This window comes from Nematolebias whitei, chromosome 13 (assembly GCF_014905685.2).
Source record: "Nematolebias whitei isolate Nwh7 chromosome 13, NemWhi1, whole genome shotgun sequence".
NCBI classification, from domain to species: Eukaryota; Metazoa; Chordata; class Actinopteri; order Cyprinodontiformes; family Rivulidae; genus Nematolebias; species Nematolebias whitei.
The window spans coordinates 26270232-26290686 of NC_056510.1; the positions used below are offsets into that span (position 1 = coordinate 26270232).

The 20455-nt window shown below is 39.9% G+C and overlaps 1 protein-coding gene across 1 annotated transcript in view; it reads left to right on the forward strand.

The window, feature by feature from the left end:
- The first annotated feature begins 6596 nt into the window (after positions 1–6596).
- pou2f1b (POU class 2 homeobox 1b) overlaps positions 6597–20455 on the forward strand; it is a 14624-nt gene continuing 765 nt past the window's right edge. Inside the window, exons 1-14 of the mRNA XM_037687041.1 lie at positions 6597–6642; positions 13413–13472; positions 14023–14108; positions 14787–14882; positions 15781–15957; positions 16075–16195; positions 16307–16398; positions 16574–16747; positions 17336–17477; positions 17745–17890; positions 18033–18221; positions 18396–18507; positions 19536–19860; positions 19943–20031. Coding sequence (XP_037542969.1) covers positions 6597–6642; positions 13413–13472; positions 14023–14108; positions 14787–14882; positions 15781–15957; positions 16075–16195; positions 16307–16398; positions 16574–16747; positions 17336–17477; positions 17745–17890; positions 18033–18221; positions 18396–18507; positions 19536–19860; positions 19943–20031 — 1855 coding nt within the window. The remainder of the gene's footprint in view (positions 6643–13412; positions 13473–14022; positions 14109–14786; positions 14883–15780; positions 15958–16074; positions 16196–16306; positions 16399–16573; positions 16748–17335; positions 17478–17744; positions 17891–18032; positions 18222–18395; positions 18508–19535; positions 19861–19942; positions 20032–20455) is intronic.

The following is a 20455-nucleotide window of genomic DNA, read 5'->3' on the forward strand; positions in this document are numbered from 1 at the left end:
TAGATAGATAGATAGATAGATAGATAGATAGATAGATAGATAGATAGTAACCTTTGACCTTCCTAGAAATTTTGAGTACATTTGTCAGTAGCTGTGGTTGTACTTAATCCAACCTGCCGGTGGCAGCCTTGTACTGACAACTCCACAGTGCATCAAACACAAAAACACGTTTGTGACTGTCTCTCACATACAGTAGGGGCTAAATGAGGCCTGAGGGCCAGAAGCGGCCCTTGGATCATCTCCATCTGGCCCTCAATGTATTCAAATAAAACAAGACAACTGAAAATACATAAATAAAAAAGAAACTTCAAAAATATATATTTCAAGGTGAAGAAAACAAAATTTATACTTGCTACTTCTATTAAGAAAAACAGTTTCTGGACCACAACATTTGTTTCTTTCTAAGTCAGTAAGGTCAGTGGTTTTACTGGTCATTCAGATTTGGTTTCATGGTTCATGTGCATTTTCTGACATTTTTAAGGTCAATGTGTACTTTAAATACTGAAATTTGAGCTTAATAGCATGTTGCCACTTGACAAAATTATTTGTAGAACATTAGGAGAAGTAATCAATGCAATTTTTCAGTCTTTTTGTTGCACATCTTCTTATTCTTTCTGCTTTTCCCTCTTCAGCTGTAGCCACAGCGAGTCATCCTCCTTCATCTCACTCTGTCCTCTGCATCGTCTGTCCTCACTCCAACTACCTCCATGTCCTCTCTAACTGCATCCATAGATCTCCACTTTGTCTTTTTCCTGACAGCTGCATTTCTAACATCCTTCTACCAGTATACCCACTGTCCCTCCTCTGGACATGTCCAAACCATTTCAGTCTGGCCTCTCTAACTTTATCTCCCAGTTGTTCAATCTGTGCTGTACCTCTGATGATCTCATTCCTAATCTTATCCATCCTTGTCTTTTTGTCAATGCCACTGTCTCCAGACCATACAGCATAGCTGGTCTCATCACTGTCTTGTAAATGTTTCCTTTGACCTTTGCTGACACATTTTTGTCACAAATCACTCCTGAAACTTTTCTCCATCCACTCCATCCTAACTGGACTCTCCTTTTCACCTCTTTACCACACTCCCCATTTTCCTGGACAGTGGACCCCAAGAACTTGAAGTCCTGCACTTTTGTGACCTCTGCTCCTTGTAGCCTCACTGTTCCACCCTCTCATTCACACACATGTACTCTGTCTTACTATGGATGACTTTCATTCCACTTTTTTCAAGTGCATACCTCCACCTCTCTAAGTTCTCTTCCACCTGTTCCCTGTTCTCACCACAGATCACAATATCATCTGGAAACATCATAGTCCACGGGGATTCCTGCATGACCTCATCTGTTAGTCGGTCCATCAGCAGATCAAACAAAAAGGGGCTCAGAGCTGATCCTTGATGCACTCCCACCTCCACCTTGAAGCTTTAATTACTGTTGCTATAGTAGTCCAGTCATCTGGAAGCTCTTTTTTACCACCCAGAGCCTTTTACAGCTCCTCTCTGAACTCCTCACATTCTTCTTTCCTCAGCTTCCATCATTTGATCTTCTTCTCTGATTTTACTCTTTTTCTCTTCTTCACAACAACAGTCATTCTACACACAACCATCTGATGCTGTATGCCACACTTTCCCCTGCCACAACCTTACAGTCTCCAATCTCCCTGAGGTTTCATCTTCTACACAGAATGTAGTCTACCTCTGTACTCCTACCTCCACTCTTATAGGTCACTCTATGTTCCTCCTTCTTTTGGAAAAAAGTGTTGACTACAGTCATTTCCATTCTCTTGGCAAAACCCACCACCATCTGTCTCTCCTGGTTTCTTTCCTTGACACCAAATCTACCCATCACTTCCTCATCCCCTCTGTTTCCTTCACCAACATGCCCATTCAGGTCTGCTCCGATCACCACTCTGTCCATCCTGGGAATACTCTCTATCACTTCATCCAGATCTTTCCCAAATTTATCTTTTTCCTCCTCATCACATCCAACCTGTGGAGCATAACCACTGACAATGTTTAGCATCAGACCTTCTACTTCTACCTTCAGACACATCACCCTATCTGACACTCTTTTCACCTCTACTACATTCTTTGCCAACTCCTCCTTCAGAACCACTCCTACTCCATTTCTCTTTCTATCCACACCATGGTAAAACAGTGTAAACCCTGCTCCAATGCTGTGAGTCTTGCTGCCCTTCCACTTGGTCTCTTGGACACATAAAACATCTACCTTCCTTCTCTGCATCATGTCAGCCAGCTCTCTACCTTTGCCTGTCATTGTCCCCGCATTTAGAGTTGCAACCCTCAGTCCTACATGTTTGACTTTCCTCTTCTCCCTCTGTCTCCTGACACGTTTCCCTCCTCGTGGTCTTCAACACATGTACTAACTTAAAACAGCTGCAAGCCCAGCAATTAACAGACACTTTACAGTTGGTCAATTATCATGAAATATGCAACTTATTTTATTAAATATATTATACATTGCTGCAACTATCAATAAGTTTTTTTATTGGTCTTTTTTTGTGGTTATTTTTGCTTTCATTTTGGTTTCATTTAAAAATTAATCATGTCCCTGCTCACTGGTATTCTTTTTCCTTCTCATGTGTTTGACATTTGGTTGGGTTAAAAACATGAATTTTCTGTTTCTGTGAAACCCATTCATCAATTGTTTGTTTTTGTTTTGTTTTAGCCAGATGTGGTCATTATTTACAGTACCTCTGTATTCTTTTACACTTGCATTTTATGAGAATTTGACCTTTGCTATGTCCTTTTCTGTGAAATATCCCCCATTGACTGATTCTGCTATGAGCCCTGATTAACTAATAAGCATCCATCCATCCATCCATCCATCATCCATCCAGCCATCATCCATCCATCCATCCATCCTTTCACATTAATGGGGAATGGCAGTAACTTTACCAGTAAGCTGAATGTGTTTCATCACCATTGATTAGTAATATTAAAAACACATGAAGATCAATTATGTTATTGGCAAAATGGACTGGAAATGTAAACATTAATGCTTTTAAGGTACATTTGTCAGAGCTTAGGTGGATTTCAGATAAAAGATGTGAAAACTTTTGACACCGACAACTGATGTGAATTTACTCTCAGCAAAATGTGGAATTTATCAAAGAGCAGATTTATGTTATAAAAAGCGGGCTATACTTCCTACCATAAACAGTTTTATGTAGTGAATTAATTTGCAATAGGCTTTTATTTTCAGGTCCATGTAAGAACTTTTTGTTTGATCTAAGCTTTTGGCAATAAATTCAAGTTAATTATGCTGGACAGGATGAATGTGTTGGATCCTTTTAAACACCTGTTAACTACTGTTTCTCCACCCACTGTTTACTGTGCACACACTCTGAATGTAATGAAACATTTCATCAAGTACAATGAATGCAGTAGTCTTCATGAGACAACTCAAGAGACACACATCTACCAGACTTGAACATTTACTGCAAGAATGCACAGGAACATACTTAGTACAGGATCACATTTATCAAGCTTGTTAATCCAACACACACTTGTAACTACCTAGTAACATATTCCTCTTGTGTAATTTTATGTAAAGCATTATGAGTGATCTCGTCCGAGTAAAGATTGAGGTCATTTTATAACCAATGTGTACATATCTTTGTTCAGCTTTGCCATCTGCCCTGGAAGCTACATTTTATTAATACATTTATTTCTGAATCACATTCTTTCTGCGTCTGAACACACTTTGACAATCAAAATTTAATTAAATTCAAATTAGGTTGGATGCGAAACTAAAGTACGGCACAGAGCCCATACCTCAAAAACCAATACAGCAACAAGGCCACACATTTGGATGATTCAGGATTTGATTCATTTAGTCGTGCCAATTTCCTGTCAAGCTTCTAAGCAAATAAATCAAACTAGTAACACCAGGTAACGAACGGAGAATCTACTTCCTCCAAGCATCATTAACTGAGACACCAAGGCTTAATTAATGTTTTTCGGGGTCATCTCAGGTATTACTTTGTCGAAATAAAACTTTGACTAAGTAATGCAGATTCAGTCTCATTCAGATCTTTACAATTTAAACATGTTTATAATGTGAAGTCCATAAGAAGATTCTTATATTTCCTTCTTCATTTTAATAACTTGTTATTTGTCAAGATTTATAACCTGCCACCTGAAGCATCTGTGAAAGGTGTGTAAACAGGAAATGCGTTAATCATGCTGGATGGTGTCGTAACCAGTTGCTTGTGTAATGTGATTTAAAAAACAGTGGTTAAAAGGGTCAAAATATGCAGAAGGGAGTGAACGCATTAGATCTATTCATTAATCGGCTTTTCTTTGTAAGTGAAAGAAAGTGATGTAATTTAATGGGTCTTCATGACATGGGCAGCGCAGCCCAAACAGGCAATTTGCAGGAAGTGGTGGGGTCACATACGGAAAACTATACTCTCTTTATGTTTCTGCAGATTGGGGAAGTGAAATTGACTTTCTGAGGCCACTAAGAATAAAAAAAAAAATCTTCCAAGTTTATGGAAGTTTATATTTGTCCCTAAGTGTAAATGAAAAGAGAATATGATGACAATTTTAACAAAAATGAAAATGAAAGTGGGATGGTAAGTACTGTCACCTCACAGCAGTTTGCACACTCCATTCCAAAAACCTACATGTTAAATAACTGTCAATTCTAGATTGACCCAAGAAGTGAGTGTTGTTTGTCTCAATGAGGCTCTGTGATGAACTGCTGACCACGTCCTGGCTCCTGGGTGTACTCCACCTCTTGCACAATGGCTTCTGACCCTAAACAGAAATGATTGTCACCAACTGTTAAATATTGCAGGGAGACAATTATGTTTTTGCCAAGTTTGAGTGCATGAGTGTTTGTTTTATCTTGCTGTTGCCAAAATATCAGATGAACCACTTAATAACTTTTAATAGTAAATGGACTGCACTTATATAGCACCTTTCTATCTTATCAAGATACTCAAAACTCTTTACAACACAATCTGTGTCCTCATTTACCCATTCATACAGCACTCTACAGAGAATAATCAGAGCTTTATCACATTCACCAATGGGACACACATCGGAGGCAATGGGGGGTTCAGTGTCTTGTCCAAGGACACATCGGTATGTGACTACTGGTGGAATCAAACCCCCAACTCTTGCAATGGAGGACGCCTGCTCTAAAATAAAACTCTCAGAAAGTTACTAGCTGTACATCTACAGCTAATACACATTTGGAGTCTATTCAGTTTAACACAGCCACCGCAGCTACATTAAATAACATAAAATGACTATAACTCTGTCAATTGTACAAATATTGTCCAAAACTTTGGTGTGGCAGTAGCTGCGAGGTTCACAAGACATCTGAGATGGACATTCTTGCAATATTGCATTAAATTGCATTTTATTAAAGGTATGAAAAAATTTAATTAAAAAAACAACAACTATGGAATTTTTCATCCTAAAGGTGGGTGATATGCATTCCATCAACAAATGCAGGCCTTTAATTAGGTACAAAATTGGAAATGAAAAATTAAAAAAATGACCAAAGCTTTGGATAAAGGTGTATAATCACAATACCCAGCCAGTTTTCACACCTATCAGATGTGACCAGAGGGGACACATTTGTGAATTAGATAACAAAGACCTTAACAAACCCCTGGTGTGATAGATCAATCTGCATACGTATGTGTGTATCTTACGTCAGCTTTATAACCTGAACTCCACAATATCTGCTCTTTGAATTGAGAAAGCTTCTCGGATGAGAAGTGAAACGTCTTCTGTTACAAATAAAGTCCAGTTGTTTTTGTCTTGAACCTTTTTTTGAATATACTAGTACTAATACACAGAGTAAATTATGCTCACTTTCTCACTTTATGTTTTATTTCTAAAGTAGGATACTCAGTTTCTCCACAATAAAATATTACATATGCCTGCACAGTTCATTGCTTTAGTTTTTTTTTGTGGCAAAATAATATGTTTTTTTTACTTTACAAGAATTCAGTCTTCTGTGATAGAGTTGTGACCTGGATATGGGCACCAGTGACCCCTGCAACCCAAAACAGAAGCGAGTAAAGATGACTGATGGATGGATGGATGGATGGATGGATGGATGGATGGAATCCAGTCTATTCTTTTGTCTTAAAATGCAAAAATATCAATAAATGTTAACAATCACTAGAGGTTTTTATTTTATAATTTCACACCCACTGGCCAGAAAAGCCTCCTCTAACAAACTTAAAGTGGCCCATGGGCCACCAGTTGATAATGACAATTGTAGCAGGTTTTGCGGCTCTGGACATGTTAAATTTAGTGAAGGAAGAGGCAGAAATCTTTTTCATCCTAAAAGTTGCAGACCCCTGATCTGCTGTAATGTTGTATAAAATAATAACTTGTTCCCCTCGAGCGGTTTGTTTCCACCTGAAATTATAACGAGAGAGAAAAGCAGGATTATTATTTAAGTATGTAAATAAACCGCACCATCTCGCCCAGCTTCCTGTGTGTGTGTATGTACGTGTCGTGTGTGCGCGCGCGCGCGTCCGCGCCCCGTGTATGTTTGTGTGGTCGCGCGCGCGCTCGGGGCTGGATTTCGGTTTAAATATTCAAAATGGCGGACGGAGGAGCAGCGAGTCAAGATGAGAGTTCAGCACCAGGTAATGATTACAGCATTTTACATATTCATACTCGTATTCAAACTGCGTTGCTTACGGTTGATAACAATCAGAAAGCCGATGAAATGCGGAGGGACCGCGATGGAGGCTGGAACGAAGCGCTTTTTGAGTTTCTCACGGCCGTAGTTTGACACAGAGAGGAAACGAGCTGTTGCAGTGCGACGGTAAAATACATGGAAACATGCCTCCCCCCTTTGTGTGATTAGACGGCTGTACGCCGCTACATATTCATACCTCGCCCGATAAACACAACTTAGCATATTTTATTAGTAATTGCCGTCGTGACTCTGGTTCATATGTAACGCACAGAAATGCGTTTTCTGAAGGCTGCTTGGTTGAAACGCGGATGCTAGCTGGGTTAGCTCGGCGGCTAACGCTTGGCTTTGTGTTGATGCTCACCGGGGCTGTTTGAGAGCGGTTTGCATATTCATATTTCACCGGCCGGGCAGCGGCTGCGCTCGCTTTTGTATGTTTAAACTACGTATATTAATCCCAACACAACGCACACTGCTTTACAAGCCGTGTCGGCTCGGTGCGTCTGACTCGACGGGATTTATTTATTTATTTTAACGGCAGAGCATTTTTTGCCCTCGGTCTTTTGTGCTCGGCGCAGCGGAGCCACAGCAGCCTGTTGTGTTATTCATGCAGGCCTCCCTCGACCAGAGTGCGGAGTTCAGCACATTATTCCAGCTCTGGAAGCTCAACACGACACTGTACCGCCACACGGACCGGGGCGTGTTGTACAAGACGTTAATCTGAATAAACTGTCCGAGTGGTCGTTTTGGAGGTGCCGTCATGACATTTAAAAAAAGCCGCTGGAGATGATCAGTTGTGATGTTTGTCGCCTTTGTTTGGAAGTACAGTTCAACTGAGCACTTTCCCCTCGCCGGTGGGAGTAGTCAGGCTTGTAGTGGGTTTAATCATCTACCAAGTTATCTGCGTAACTTTCGTGCCTTTCTGATGGACAGGTTTTGAAAACTTGTTTCGTGTTTTTTTTTTTCACCCCTGGGAGTTAGCCATGTTGAATTCAGAGATTGTACCTGTGTATCCCCCCCGGCACAGGGAGGGGTTGTGAGGCCCACTTCCGGAAGGCCACAGTAATAACAGGCAGGAGTTTTCCTTTTTTTTTAAATTATTATTATTATTATTCTCCCTGTGAGTTTCAAGACCGGGCAAGACACAGCACGAGTGCAGAATTTTAGTTTATTTTAAACAAGTCTGTTCAAGTGACAGTGACTAAACTATCTGTAAATGTAAGTTAATCATTTGACATAGTCCTTTCTGTTCGTTTGATGTACATTTTGTTTTAAGCTAAGTGCTTTTAAAAGAAAACTTTTTATTTAGATTCATCTTAATGCTAACCTTTGACTTGTAAATTATTACAAGTAAAATGCTCATATTAAAACTTGGTTAAAGAAACGTCCCATAAGTTTGCTATAGCTCAAATAGTACAATTTACACAGTTTTGTAACTCTAAGTGAGGCAAGTTTTATATTATTTTCTTCCTTAAAACATAAAATGATGAGGAGTGTGTTTAACAAAGTTAACTGAGGTCCTCTGGATGGATTAAAAAATAAATAAAAATAAAAACTTGTTGAAATGGTTTGTCTTTTATCCAAATCAGTCTGAAGAGCTGCATTAAACTCAGTCTTATAAATAGCCCCTTTTCATAGTGGATCAACCCGTTACTGACGAAGATTTTGGATAAAAGATGAAACGTTTCAACAAGTTTTTTTTATCCATTCAGAGGAACTGACTTAACTTTAAAATTTTCTACCTGGATTATTGAGCATCAGGACATTTAAGAGTGCATTTCCAAAAATGGTTTTGAAATTTTTAATCTTGACGACATTGTGTAAAGTTTGATTTGTAAATGCTTAGAGGGACCTGACCATCTTTCAGAGCAAATTGCTTAAAATCAATTCAATTTAAAATCTTAAAACCAACTGTTTTTAATTTGTGACGTAAATTCACCAAGTTTCATATTTCACATCATTATGGAGAAATAAAAGGGAAACGGCGTCATTAGGGTATTGCATGCATTTTTATGGTACTGCCAGGTGTTATGTAGCATTCCTTGTCCTGAAAATTGTCACAAAAAGCATTTATGTGGTCGTGTCATGTGTACAATAAATCACAACCAGTCTTTCGTGTGAAAAAGAAGTGAGGGACTGAATTTGTGTTGGCACATCTTAATTGTCCTAGAATTGGTTCAGTTTTGTATTAAAATGGTTCAATAAGCTGCAGGAAAAAAGTGTCTTCCTCAAACTGGAGCTACTTTTCTAATTTAATCAGTTTTACAGTTCCACCCTGATTCCAGCCTTGTAGTTTCATCATGAATATTCATTGATGTAAACACTGTTGTCATGAATAATGCAACACATGCTGTAATAAATTCAGGACATGCCATCTCAAAGTACAGAGAGCCTCCATGCAGGCTTCAGTCAGACGAGCTGCGTTTTTATTGTGGAGGAAGAAAATTTCATTTGAGTTTTGTTGTATCTTCAGGACTTCAACAAGTTTTTCTTTTTTTAAAACATTTTATTAAATTGAATCATTTCTAATGCACGCATGAACATGTTAATATGAATGGAGTATACGTTGAGCTGAAATCTTTCTGGTTATCAGCACAACATGGAGCTGTCTAAAGACAAATAACAGTTGGCTCTAAACATGTACACTACTTTCAGGAAAATTTGAGAATTACAAGTTGCATTTAATACCATGTTATCCCTCCTTAATGGCTGTCATGCGTCTGACATAATTTAGATCTGTAGTGGGTGTTTGTTTTTCTGTTAAAGCTTTTATAGCTGGCTGCTAATTGTGGAAAAACAGTTTTAAAAACACTGACCTTACTGTTCACAGAGGCCTTAGTGAGGGGAAAACCCAGACTACGCAGAAAACTGTTGTGCTCTCTTTAATAAATTGGTCCAAAAGAGGAGAGCTGTGGAAGAAACAGTCATGGATGATATTTTACATGCCACACTAATAAACAGGAGTTAATACAAATATCAGCCCCGTAAAAGGGTTAATGTAAATGTGGATTTGAACTGTAGCGTTGAGTCTTGTGGCTAACCCCTGCGTGTACTTAATGGAGGTAGGTGAATATTCCTGCATGTCGTTCCTCAGAAATCCTGCTTTAATGTGGTTAGATTGAATTTTCCACCTAGTCTGTAGACAGTTGCCTAATGACCACCCAAGAGAGATACTGTGGTATCTTAGAGGTGTTGGACCCATTACTGTTCATCAGATTACTCTGTATTCTGCTCATTTGTGGGCTCAGTCCAGCGTTGCAGTTTGTGCTCTGTGTCGTCACCGTTTTGGTTTAAAACACTCACTAGTTTTCAGTCGTTTAAATATTCATGTTGATGCAGCATTTAGCTGGGATCTATGGGTTGATGGTCTCAAATTTATAAGTAATCTTTTTTCAGTCTATAAAAAAAAAAAGAATAACAATAACTGCATGGTGTCTAGACTCACCCAAATCTGAAAAAGTGGCCTCATTGTATTCTGTGTTAAACATAAAGAATAAAGGTGGTGGAGCAGAATGAGGATGTGCTCATTAGGTTTTGCTCTCCTCATGTTGAATCTCTCAGCTCACATTAACGTCCCTGCAGTATTCAGCCAGCCTTCCCATATTACAGCGCTAATGAGATAACGGTTTAAAATTCTCTACGCAGGATATTTGTATAATGCGTTGTTCCACGGCGAGGTTTTCAAGCCACTCAACTAAGAAGCTGTATATGTGTCAGAGTGTTGCTGATAACTGCCTTTTCATTCCCCTCTTTGTTTTCTCATTTGCTTTCTTGAAGACTACCGTAGATTAGTTTTCTGAAACTCTCAGGCACTCCTTGTCGGCATGATGCCTTCCTAAATATTTTTTACTCTGTGTGTGACACTTTGGGATAACCCTTTTTAGGTTAAAGTAAAACATAACTAAAGCTAAAACTAGAAACTGCTGTGCGGGAGAAATAATTGCACAGAATAAACTACAATTTAGTGCAAAGCTTATTATAGGCATATTTTATGTCATAGGCCTGTCACGATAACAAATTTTGCTGGGCGATTAATTGTCTTGAAAAGTATTGCGATAAATGATATTGTTTGACATTTGACAATGATTAGTAATTTTTGTCAAATTTAAGAAGAAATGTTTAATTTGTTTTGTGTGTAGTACCTTTTTCATGGCAGTATAAAGACCGTTTGAACCGAAGGATGGATAGTGAGGGAGAGTAGTGTGTCTCTTTAAGAAAAATGGGAGGGAGGCCCCTTGACGTGACATGGGCTGTTTCTCTTCGGTTCTCAAAATGGCGGACGCTCTGTGTGGTTTGAGCTCTTTAGAATAGCATTTTTCACACAAAGTTTTTAATAAAATATCAGTAAACAAGTTCTCAGCATCTTTTTGCAGAGAAAAACTACTTTTTTAGACGAAGGCACGGGTTTCTATCGTGAATTTTGCAGCTTCTACAAGATGGAGGTTTTTCCCGAGGTCGACCTGTTAGCTTAGCTCGTAGCTTAGCTTCTCAGCTTAGCTGCTTTTAACGATACAAAAATGCGATTTTGGATGGTTACTATACCTTTTTTTTTTTATAGAGCACTTAAAATGGCTACAAGGCCAACAAAAGTGCTGTACAGACAGAACAATAGACACATTTTAAACAAATTTTAAAGAAAGGGTGGGGTCAGTGAAGAGCACCGGAGTGTTTTTTTTTTTTTTTTTTGTCATCCAGTGTCTTCAGTAGAAAGAGAGAGACACGAAGAAACGATAAAGCTGATAAATGAAAATGAGGTCGATAATTTTCATTTATCATGCGATTAATTGATTTATTGTTTATTGCGACCGGCCTAGTCATATTATTTATTAGGCTACCATCCACATGTTGCCATGTAAGTTTTAAAAAAGTCTAAATATCTGAATTTTATGTATAAATTGCAACATGCAAATCTTTAAATGTTAATTTTTTATTTAGACAAGTGTGGTATTTTTAAGGTTTATTTTTATGGTTAAAACTGGTTTTGCTTGATTAGTATGGAACAGTGTTGATGTCAACAATCGTTTTTTGGCATTATTGTTTGCTTGCATGTGGTCAGCTTTTCATCTGGTTCTGGTGTGAGTGCAGATGTATGTAAGAGCTGTAGCCAGAAGTCATCATTGCAAGTTGGAGTTGGAAAGTCCCTTCCCCTAGAGACCCAGTCCTGCATTCCACTCCAGTGTCTCGGATTCACTGGAAACCTGTACAGCCCCCACTACTACGTTGTATTAGCATGAACTCTCAGTGCATGTTGAAAATGAATTTTAAAAGCGCTCCAAAATGAAACACTAATGGAATGTAAAACTAATCTAAATATGTTAATCCCCCAAACACTTCATAATATAGACGCCAGCAGTCCGCCACCCACCTTCTGCAGTCAGGCGCTGTGGAATGCTTTAGCCACAGGGGTTCTTGCAGTAATGACAAGCTTGTGGTGGATTAATGTGGAGTTATTTATTTCCGATTGAGTGAGTCCCCCTCCCCTTCCCTCTCACATCTTACGCCCTCTGCTTTAACGGTTCACCCTGGTCTCCATGACTCCTGCTCCATCAGTGAACTTCACCTTTCTAACTTGCATAGACCACTGCTGACAGACCTCATGTTGCACCCTGGATATCTTCAGTCCTTTACCTGTTCTTGGCTAATTACTTTTTAGGCCTGCGTTTTCACAGTAATTGGGCTTGTGCCTGCTGCCTCCGTTCACTCTACTGCGCCAAGCGCTAGTTTGAACACTTTTTCTGTCGTCCTTATTCCCCTGTTTTTTATCGTCCTCCAAAAGCCATCCAATTAATATGCTAATGAGCTGATAAATATTTATAGGAGTTTAAATTATGCAGAAAGCTTTCAGAGCCCGGTGTGAAATGCGTTGCTCGCAGGACTTCAAAGCCTTGCATTGCTAACGAGGCAGGGGTAAATTTGCATACGACTTTAATCAGCTGAATACTGATTATGCTTCATTATAGACTTGGAGGGAGGAGTGGAGAGGGGGGTGTTGAAGGAGGCCGCCAGCTGCACTTGTCGTTTGTTTCATTTCAGCAAGAGAGGGAGAACTTTTTCAGAAGCACAGGCAATCTTGGGGAGAGAGAGAGAGGTGCAAAGAAGGCACAGTAGATGAAAAAAGGGGCAGAGCCATGAGAAAAGAAAAGAGGGAGGCAAGGAGAGCTGTATGTCTAAACCCTGTTGGCTTCCCCAACGTGTGTATCCCAGTGTTGTTCAGCAGACCGTGTGGTGGACATCGCCACTGTGTCTGCGTGCGCCTGTGGTTGCATTGAAACTTTGCTCGCTGCTGACCAGTGGAGAGTGAAAACGGGGAGGGGTAGGTGGAAGAGCGCCGGACATCCTGTCGGTGGGCTTGACCAATCGAGGTAGCTTTACTTGACAGGTTCAGCAGCCATGCTGGAAAATGCAGGTGGAGTGAGAGTGGGTGAGTTTTGATGGGGTTGTAATGCAGCTCAATAGGGATTTATTGTTTGCTGGGATCATTGTGTGATGCAAATGTGCCAGATTAGCATTTCCTGTATCAAAATGACAGGATTGGTTTCACATTAGCATATCACAGATTTGTAATTTAACATTTTTAATTACAATATTTTATTGAGTAAGTCTGAATGTTGTTTTTTTTTTTTTTTTGCATAATATGAACATTCTCCAGAAATGGGAGTCAGGTTTGTCAGAGTAAATGTGAGTATAACTCATTATGAATCCTTGTGGCTCTTTCAGATGTTAAAGTGAAGTCAGAAACCACTAAATGTGAAATGGAAAGTGTTGACGGGAACCCCGGTGAGTAATCTAAAGTTGTTGTTTTTTTATTCCTCCTACATGGCTTAAATCATTCAACAGGTTTTCAAATTATCAGTTTTATTTAAAAAATTTTATAGCATAAATCAAAGTTCTCAGTTGTGTTAATCTTTGTAATTAATCTTTAAATAACTTTAAAAATAGGCTAACCCTCCTCACAAAGTTTCAGCAGCATTTGTGTCACTGTAGTTTGACGTAGCAAATATTAGCTTCATAACACTGTGTTGTATTCTTACTGTGTCGACAAACTGAGTGGCAATATTGTCTTTATTTTTTAAATTGCTAAATATAAGTACTTACTGTTGTGATGATTTGCAGCCTTTAATTAAACAGATGCTGGCAGCTGTTAACTACACTGTCCTTTAATGATTATCCATTTTCCTAGCAGCTGATTTTTTTTTTTCTCGTTACCTTTCAGTGTTCCTCTTTTTTTGTTTACTAGTGTAGGGTCTGTTGTCGGTTAAACCACACTTATAATAGTAAAAACATCCTTGATGCACAGAGCATTTCAGTATCGGGTTTCTCTCCTCAGGAATCCAAACCAATGGATTGGACTTTCAGAGGCAGACGGTGCCAACCACAATTGCTAACGCCCTTCCCCCCTCCTTCCTCCAACAGGTACCACATTAGGCATGCACAGCAAAAACAATCTATGCTTAGTTTCTTCTTCTTTTCCTGTGTGTGTTTGTATTTCTCCTATTGAAAAAGCACATGTGTAGCATATATTTTCACGAAATGACTCAGTTTAGTAGTTTCTTAAAAATGACTAAAAATGAAATAAAGTTGGCAAAAACATAAATAAAATTCAAAGAGGTGCACAAATATATTCTCAAGCAAAGAGAGTTCATTTAAATGAGCCAGGCTCTCGGTGTCGCCTGGCAACTAGGCAGATTAATCAACCCAGTATGCTAATTAGCTGCTCTGCGGTTGCTCGGAAACAGATGGCCAGGAATATGTAAATCTATGCAGAATTTACATGCTCTGCATAACAGTTTTTTTAATTAGCATCTCAGCTCTCCCCTCCCTTCACTTTACTTTTCCTCGTCTCTGAAGGCTGCGGCACATTTTAAATACCCACTTTATCTCTGCCTTTTTAATTCAAATTCCTGTCACTGCTCAGACCAAAGGCACATTCTCACAGGCACTTACTAAAAAATATTTTCAGTTTTTGCTGTTTTTAGGATGTCGCCTTATGTCTCGATGAAATGGTAATCAGAATTGCTTTTAATTAAAACAACTGGTGCCTTCTTCTTATGTCACCAAAATAAGTCACCCTCTCTACTTTACCTTCACTAGTCTAAGTCTGAAGACTCTGATGCTCTTCCGACCTCCACCCAGCAGAGTGTATTGCCTCAAACCCAGCTAATGTTGGCCGGGGGACAGATTGCTGGCGTAAGTGCTGCTCGGTTATGACCCAACGTGCGTCCCATAATTTCACCTCGAAACAATCAACCTTGTCCTCAAGACACTTGTTGAAATGGTCTCTTGCTTTTTGAGTCTGGGAAGAAGCTGGTGTCCTCTCTGCCTGTGCCTGCTCATCCAAGTGGTACTTGGTCTACATCAGAATTCTTCCATAACAGAAAATGATGAAATGCATTCAGACTCATGGGCTCTGTGTGAAAATCCTACGCTGGAACGTATATGACACATTTCATTTTCATGTTTCCCTGAGGCCTTGCTGTAGAGTAGACAGCTGATGTGGTTGCTGCTGTGTTGTGCAGAGGTGAATGTTTACTGTGCATGTGGATCTGTGTTTGAACATGACATCAACATACTCATTTGCACTTTTGCCTTGCACACATGCATGTCCTCTCTCCATTTGCCTGTGAAGACTCATGTTTGTCTTAAGTTTTAGTCACGCTTTGATATTTGTGAGAAAAGTGAGATTTATAGTTGATAAATGCTCACTTTGTATTTCTATAACTTGGTCAAAGAAAAATGTGTGCACATAATGTACAATATCAAAAGAAAACTTGAACAGTTTTGTTCTATAAACAGCAGCGGCAAGCAAAATGATTAAATACTCCAGTTTAGATGATGCTATTGACAGTCCCAGAGCAAGGCAGGTTTAAATAGAGTGCATTTTTTAATGATCAATAATAAAGTCTCCCAACTATACATGCATACTTGTGTTTATTATAACATGCAAAATTATCCTGCTTGGTAAAAATTATTCTGCAATAAACACAGCTGTTATCGTGTCAAACAATAAATTCTATCAAAGACAAACTTTTCTGTCTGATCTTAAACTTGTATTAACGCTTTCCACTTTCTCTGTTGCCGTCTCCAGTTGACACTGAACCCACAGCAGCAGCTGTTGCTTCAGCAGGCCCAAGCTCAGCTCCTGGCTGCAGCCATGCAGCACTCAGCCAGCCAACAGAACAGCACCACTGGGGCCAACATCTCTGCCTCTGCAGCCACACCCATTACCCAGCTGCCCCTATCACAGCCCATCCAGATTGCCCCCGTAAGTCAAAACTGTCAATTGGTCATCAGTGTCTGCAAATCCTGATGCATAGTTTGAAGTGGAAGTGTTTTTTTGGTATGGGTAAGTTCAAATTTTTTGTTTTTTGTTTTTTTGTAGCAACTACAACCGCAAGGTATAAGCCTGCCGCAGTTTGTCCTGGTTCAGCCTGGCCACCCGATCGCTACACCACTGCAGCCCGCCCAGTTCATCATCTCACAGACACCGCAAGCCCAACAAGGTCAGTATGGCTGCCACGCTTAAATATGCATACAAAATGGGTAAGAAAGAAAGATGTCAATAGTTGAAATTGCTTTTTGCTTCCTTTTGTCATTTGGTTTTGACGCTTAAGGCATTTTGCAAGCCCAGAGTCTTCTTACTCAACTACCTCAAAGCCAAGCTAACCTTCATCCGACTCAACCAAGCATCACCCTTGCAACTCAGGTTTGTAATGATGCACCGCGTCTGAACTTCAAACCATGCATTGCAGTGTCTGCACTTTGTAAATATATTTGAAGCTTTCCAGATTTTCTACTTTTTTTTTTACACGTTTTTGTTTTTCTTCGAAAACCTTTCTTAACCAAGTAACCAGTCATTTGTTATTTTGTGTCCTCTGCAGCCTGCATCTCCATCCCGCACCACAGCAGCCACAAATATTCAGACCCTGCCCCACAGTCAGACGCCACCTAAACGCTTAGACACCCCCACTCTAGAGGAGCCCAGTGATCTGGAGGAACTGGAGCAGTTTGCCAAGACTTTCAAACAGCGGCGGATCAAACTGGGCTTCACTCAGGTGTGTAGCTCTGAAAAGATTTGCTTAATAAATACAGGTTCAGTTATATTTAGATTTGCAAATGTGTTTTTTGACTTTGAACACCTGTTGATGTGTTCATGTGTACATTTATGTAAATATCTCCCTGGTCAAACTAGCTATGTATGTTTTTTTATTTATCTGAACATGTTTTCAGGCTTGCATGTTCATAGAGCCAAACTTGTTGAGCAAAATGTCTAAGGTTACATTTAGTTCAGTTTAAGGTATGATGAGAATATTTTTATGAAACGCAAAAAGCATCTAACCAAGTTAAGTCAGGTACTCTGGACGGATTCATTTTTTTGTAAACTTGCTGAAACATTTTGTCTTTTATCCAAAAAACAACGTTTCAACAAATTATTATTATTTTTTTTTAATCCATTCAGAGGACCTGACTTAACTTTGTTAGATTTTTCTACCTGGATTATTGAGCATGCATCTGGACACACAGAAACACTTTTTAAAATTAATAACTGATGAACAGAGATTAGTTTTTAGGGTATTAATCAGATGAACCTTAATAATTTATGCAATTCATATTTCTCTGCCTCTCTCCCCTTTGTCTGACAGGGGGACGTTGGCCTGGCCATGGGGAAGCTGTATGGAAATGACTTCAGCCAAACTACCATCTCTCGCTTTGAGGCCTTGAATCTGAGCTTTAAGAATATGTGCAAACTTAAGCCTTTGCTGGAGAAGTGGCTCAATGATGCAGGTTAGTACCTGAACCTTCATGATCATTCAGGTGAATGATCTCTCCTGTAATAGACATGGGATGAACGGCACCTGTTAGCATTTTTAGACCAGTCTGTATCTCATTCAAACGTCTAAGACATCAAGGCTGCAGGAGGAATCGAGACAGCTCTGTAAATAGTAATCGGCTCTACAGTTGCTGCTTCAAAGGAGTGGGCTTGTGTTTTTTGCATTGTATACCTCTTCTTTACCTCTCTTCCCTTTGTTTGGGTCGGTGCTGTTTGTGCAGAGAACCTGACATCTGACCAGGCCTTGTCCAGCCCCAGTGCCCTGGGCTCTCCGAGCATGGGCATAGAGGGGATCAACCGCAGACGGAAGAAAAGGACCAGTATCGAGACCAACATCCGAGTGGCCTTAGAAAAGAGCTTTCTGGAGGTGAGATTACTCATATTCCTGAAGCTCACAACGTTTTGTTTATTTTTATGCATTTGCACTTTTTAAATTTTAATTTTAAAACATATGCGAGTAGTTGCCTTAGTGCTGACAGGGAATCCCTGGCTTCTTTGCCCTCTTCAAGCAGAACCAAAAACCTACCTCTGAAGAGATCACAATGATCGCTGACCAGCTCAACATGGAGAAGGAGGTGATTCGGGTCTGGTTCTGCAATCGCCGACAGAAAGAGAAGAGAATCAATCCACCCAGTAGTGGCAACAGTGGAGGAGGCAACACCCCTATAAAAACCATCTTCACCCCCAGTAGCCCTTTGGTAAAAATTGACACGGACTGAAACGGTTCTGTGCTCACTGTTTTCTATTTGTAGGTTTTTGTTATTGGAGTGAATACTAAAGGACAAGTTCTCAGTTGTCCTTTGGACTCTGGTTTTACCCAAGCCCGTTCAGTTTACTGTTGGTTTGAAGCTGAAGTTAACGTTCTTCTTCAGGTGGCGAGCACAGCAAGCCTTGTAAGTCCAACTATTAACACATCCACCACTCTGACTGTAAACCCAGTGATGCCTCTCACCAACACCAGCGTCTCCAATGTGAATTTCACAGGTGAGCTTTTTTTAAATTGCATTTTTAAGTTGAGTTCCTCTTTGATTGAAACCTTAAAACTCATCCATCCATCCATCCATTTTCTTTACCCGTTTATTCCATTTTGGGTCACGGGGGTCGCTGGTGCCCATGTCCAGCAATCACTGTGCGAGGGGCGGGGTACACCCTGGACGGGTCGCAAGTCCATCACAGGGCCACATAGAGACAAACGAGACAAACAACCATTCACTCTCTCACTCACACCTAGGGACAATTTAGAGTTACCAATCAGCCTAACATGCATGTTTTTGGACTGTGGGAGGAAACCGGAGTACCCGGAGAAAACCCACGCATGCACGGAGAGAACATGCAAACTCCACCCAGAAAGGCCCCTGGACCGGGGTTTGAACCAAGGACCTGCTCGCTGAGAGGCAGCAGCTCTACCAGTTACGCCACCGTGCTGCAGACCTTAAAACTCATTTGTTTATCAAAACTAAAATGATTTTCTGAAAATAATCACTATGTTTAAAATACACCTTTGCTTCATTCACAGATCTATGAATATTTATTATATTTCTCTGTCTATATTGCACACCTGCAGCTGATGCATACATGTTCACAATGACTGAATAGTGTCAATTAGAACCAGGTTTGCTCAGTTTTAGCTCGTCATTATTAGCTGTTAGCATTGTGTGTAGAAAGTAGTGTCTTCTTTTAACTTTACAGAGGACAAAATGGAAAAGCATTACTGTTCATATACATTAGTTTATGTACAACCTGTTAAAAATAGCTTTATGTTACATATAAATAATGGTTTGACTATTTTTGGGTGGATATGTTCATGTTTTGAGTAGATGAGAATTTTCTTTAGTTTTTAAGCATAGCTGATTAGCAACTGCAGAGGGCAAGCAGATGGGAAGTAATTGGTATATTTTCATGCCTGATAAATTAAAGAAAGCCGTTAATTTGCATGGAAACCATCTTAAGTGTGTCAGAATTATTCTGAAAGAGAGAAAGAGATTTAAATTTCTTGTTTTCTCTTTACTAAGGCACAACAGTTGGAGTTACAAACACTGCATCTGTCATTTCTACTGCACCCGTAGTTACGTCGACCAGCTCTCCATCTGCAAGTCCGTCCACGACGAGCGTTCAGTCCACAGACGGCAAAGTTGGCATGCAGACCATTGTCACGCATACTCCGACATCTGTAGCTACAACGTTAGGGATGGGTCAGGTGATGGTGGCGTCTCCGGGGCTGTCTGCAGCGCTGCAGGGGGCTGCCCAGTTGTCCACCAGCTCCAGCTTTGCAGCCATGGCAGCTGCTGCGGCGGGGCTCAACCCCAGCTTGATGACATCATCCCAGTACGCTCCAGGGTTAGTATACGCCCCTTTCAAATAAACAATGTTTTCTTTGTTGTTGATGTTGTTGATGATCTGATCTTTTTTCTGTATTCAGAGGTGCCCTTCTCAGTTTGGCACCTGGGGGGCTCGGCAGTGCGCTCAGCCCTGCTCTCATGAGTAATAACACCCTGGCTACCATTCAAGGTGTGTGTTAGTGACACAACAATCCAGTCAGTACTTGCTGTTATTTTCTGATCCAAAATATACAAAAATAAATAAAAAGCAGTTTTAAGAGAATAAAAAGGTCTTTGAGGATATTGAAATTTAAACAAAAAACCTTGTCAGTGTTTTTACAGACTGACAAATCCAGAAAGCTGTACCCGATGGGTTAAAAAGGTATTTAAAGCAAAGCCCAACCTTTTAGGGTGTGGCAGGAAGAGATGAGGATAAATGTAACACAGATTGTACCAAGATTAGTAGTATTTCATTGCAAAATGTAATTATTTGTTTGTAACCATTTATATTCAAACTAATGGTTTTTTTTTAATGGTAACCTTGGAGGTTATAAATTCTGCACAGAGAGGGCCAAATGTAATTTTTTAAGAATAACTTATTATAACAATAACTA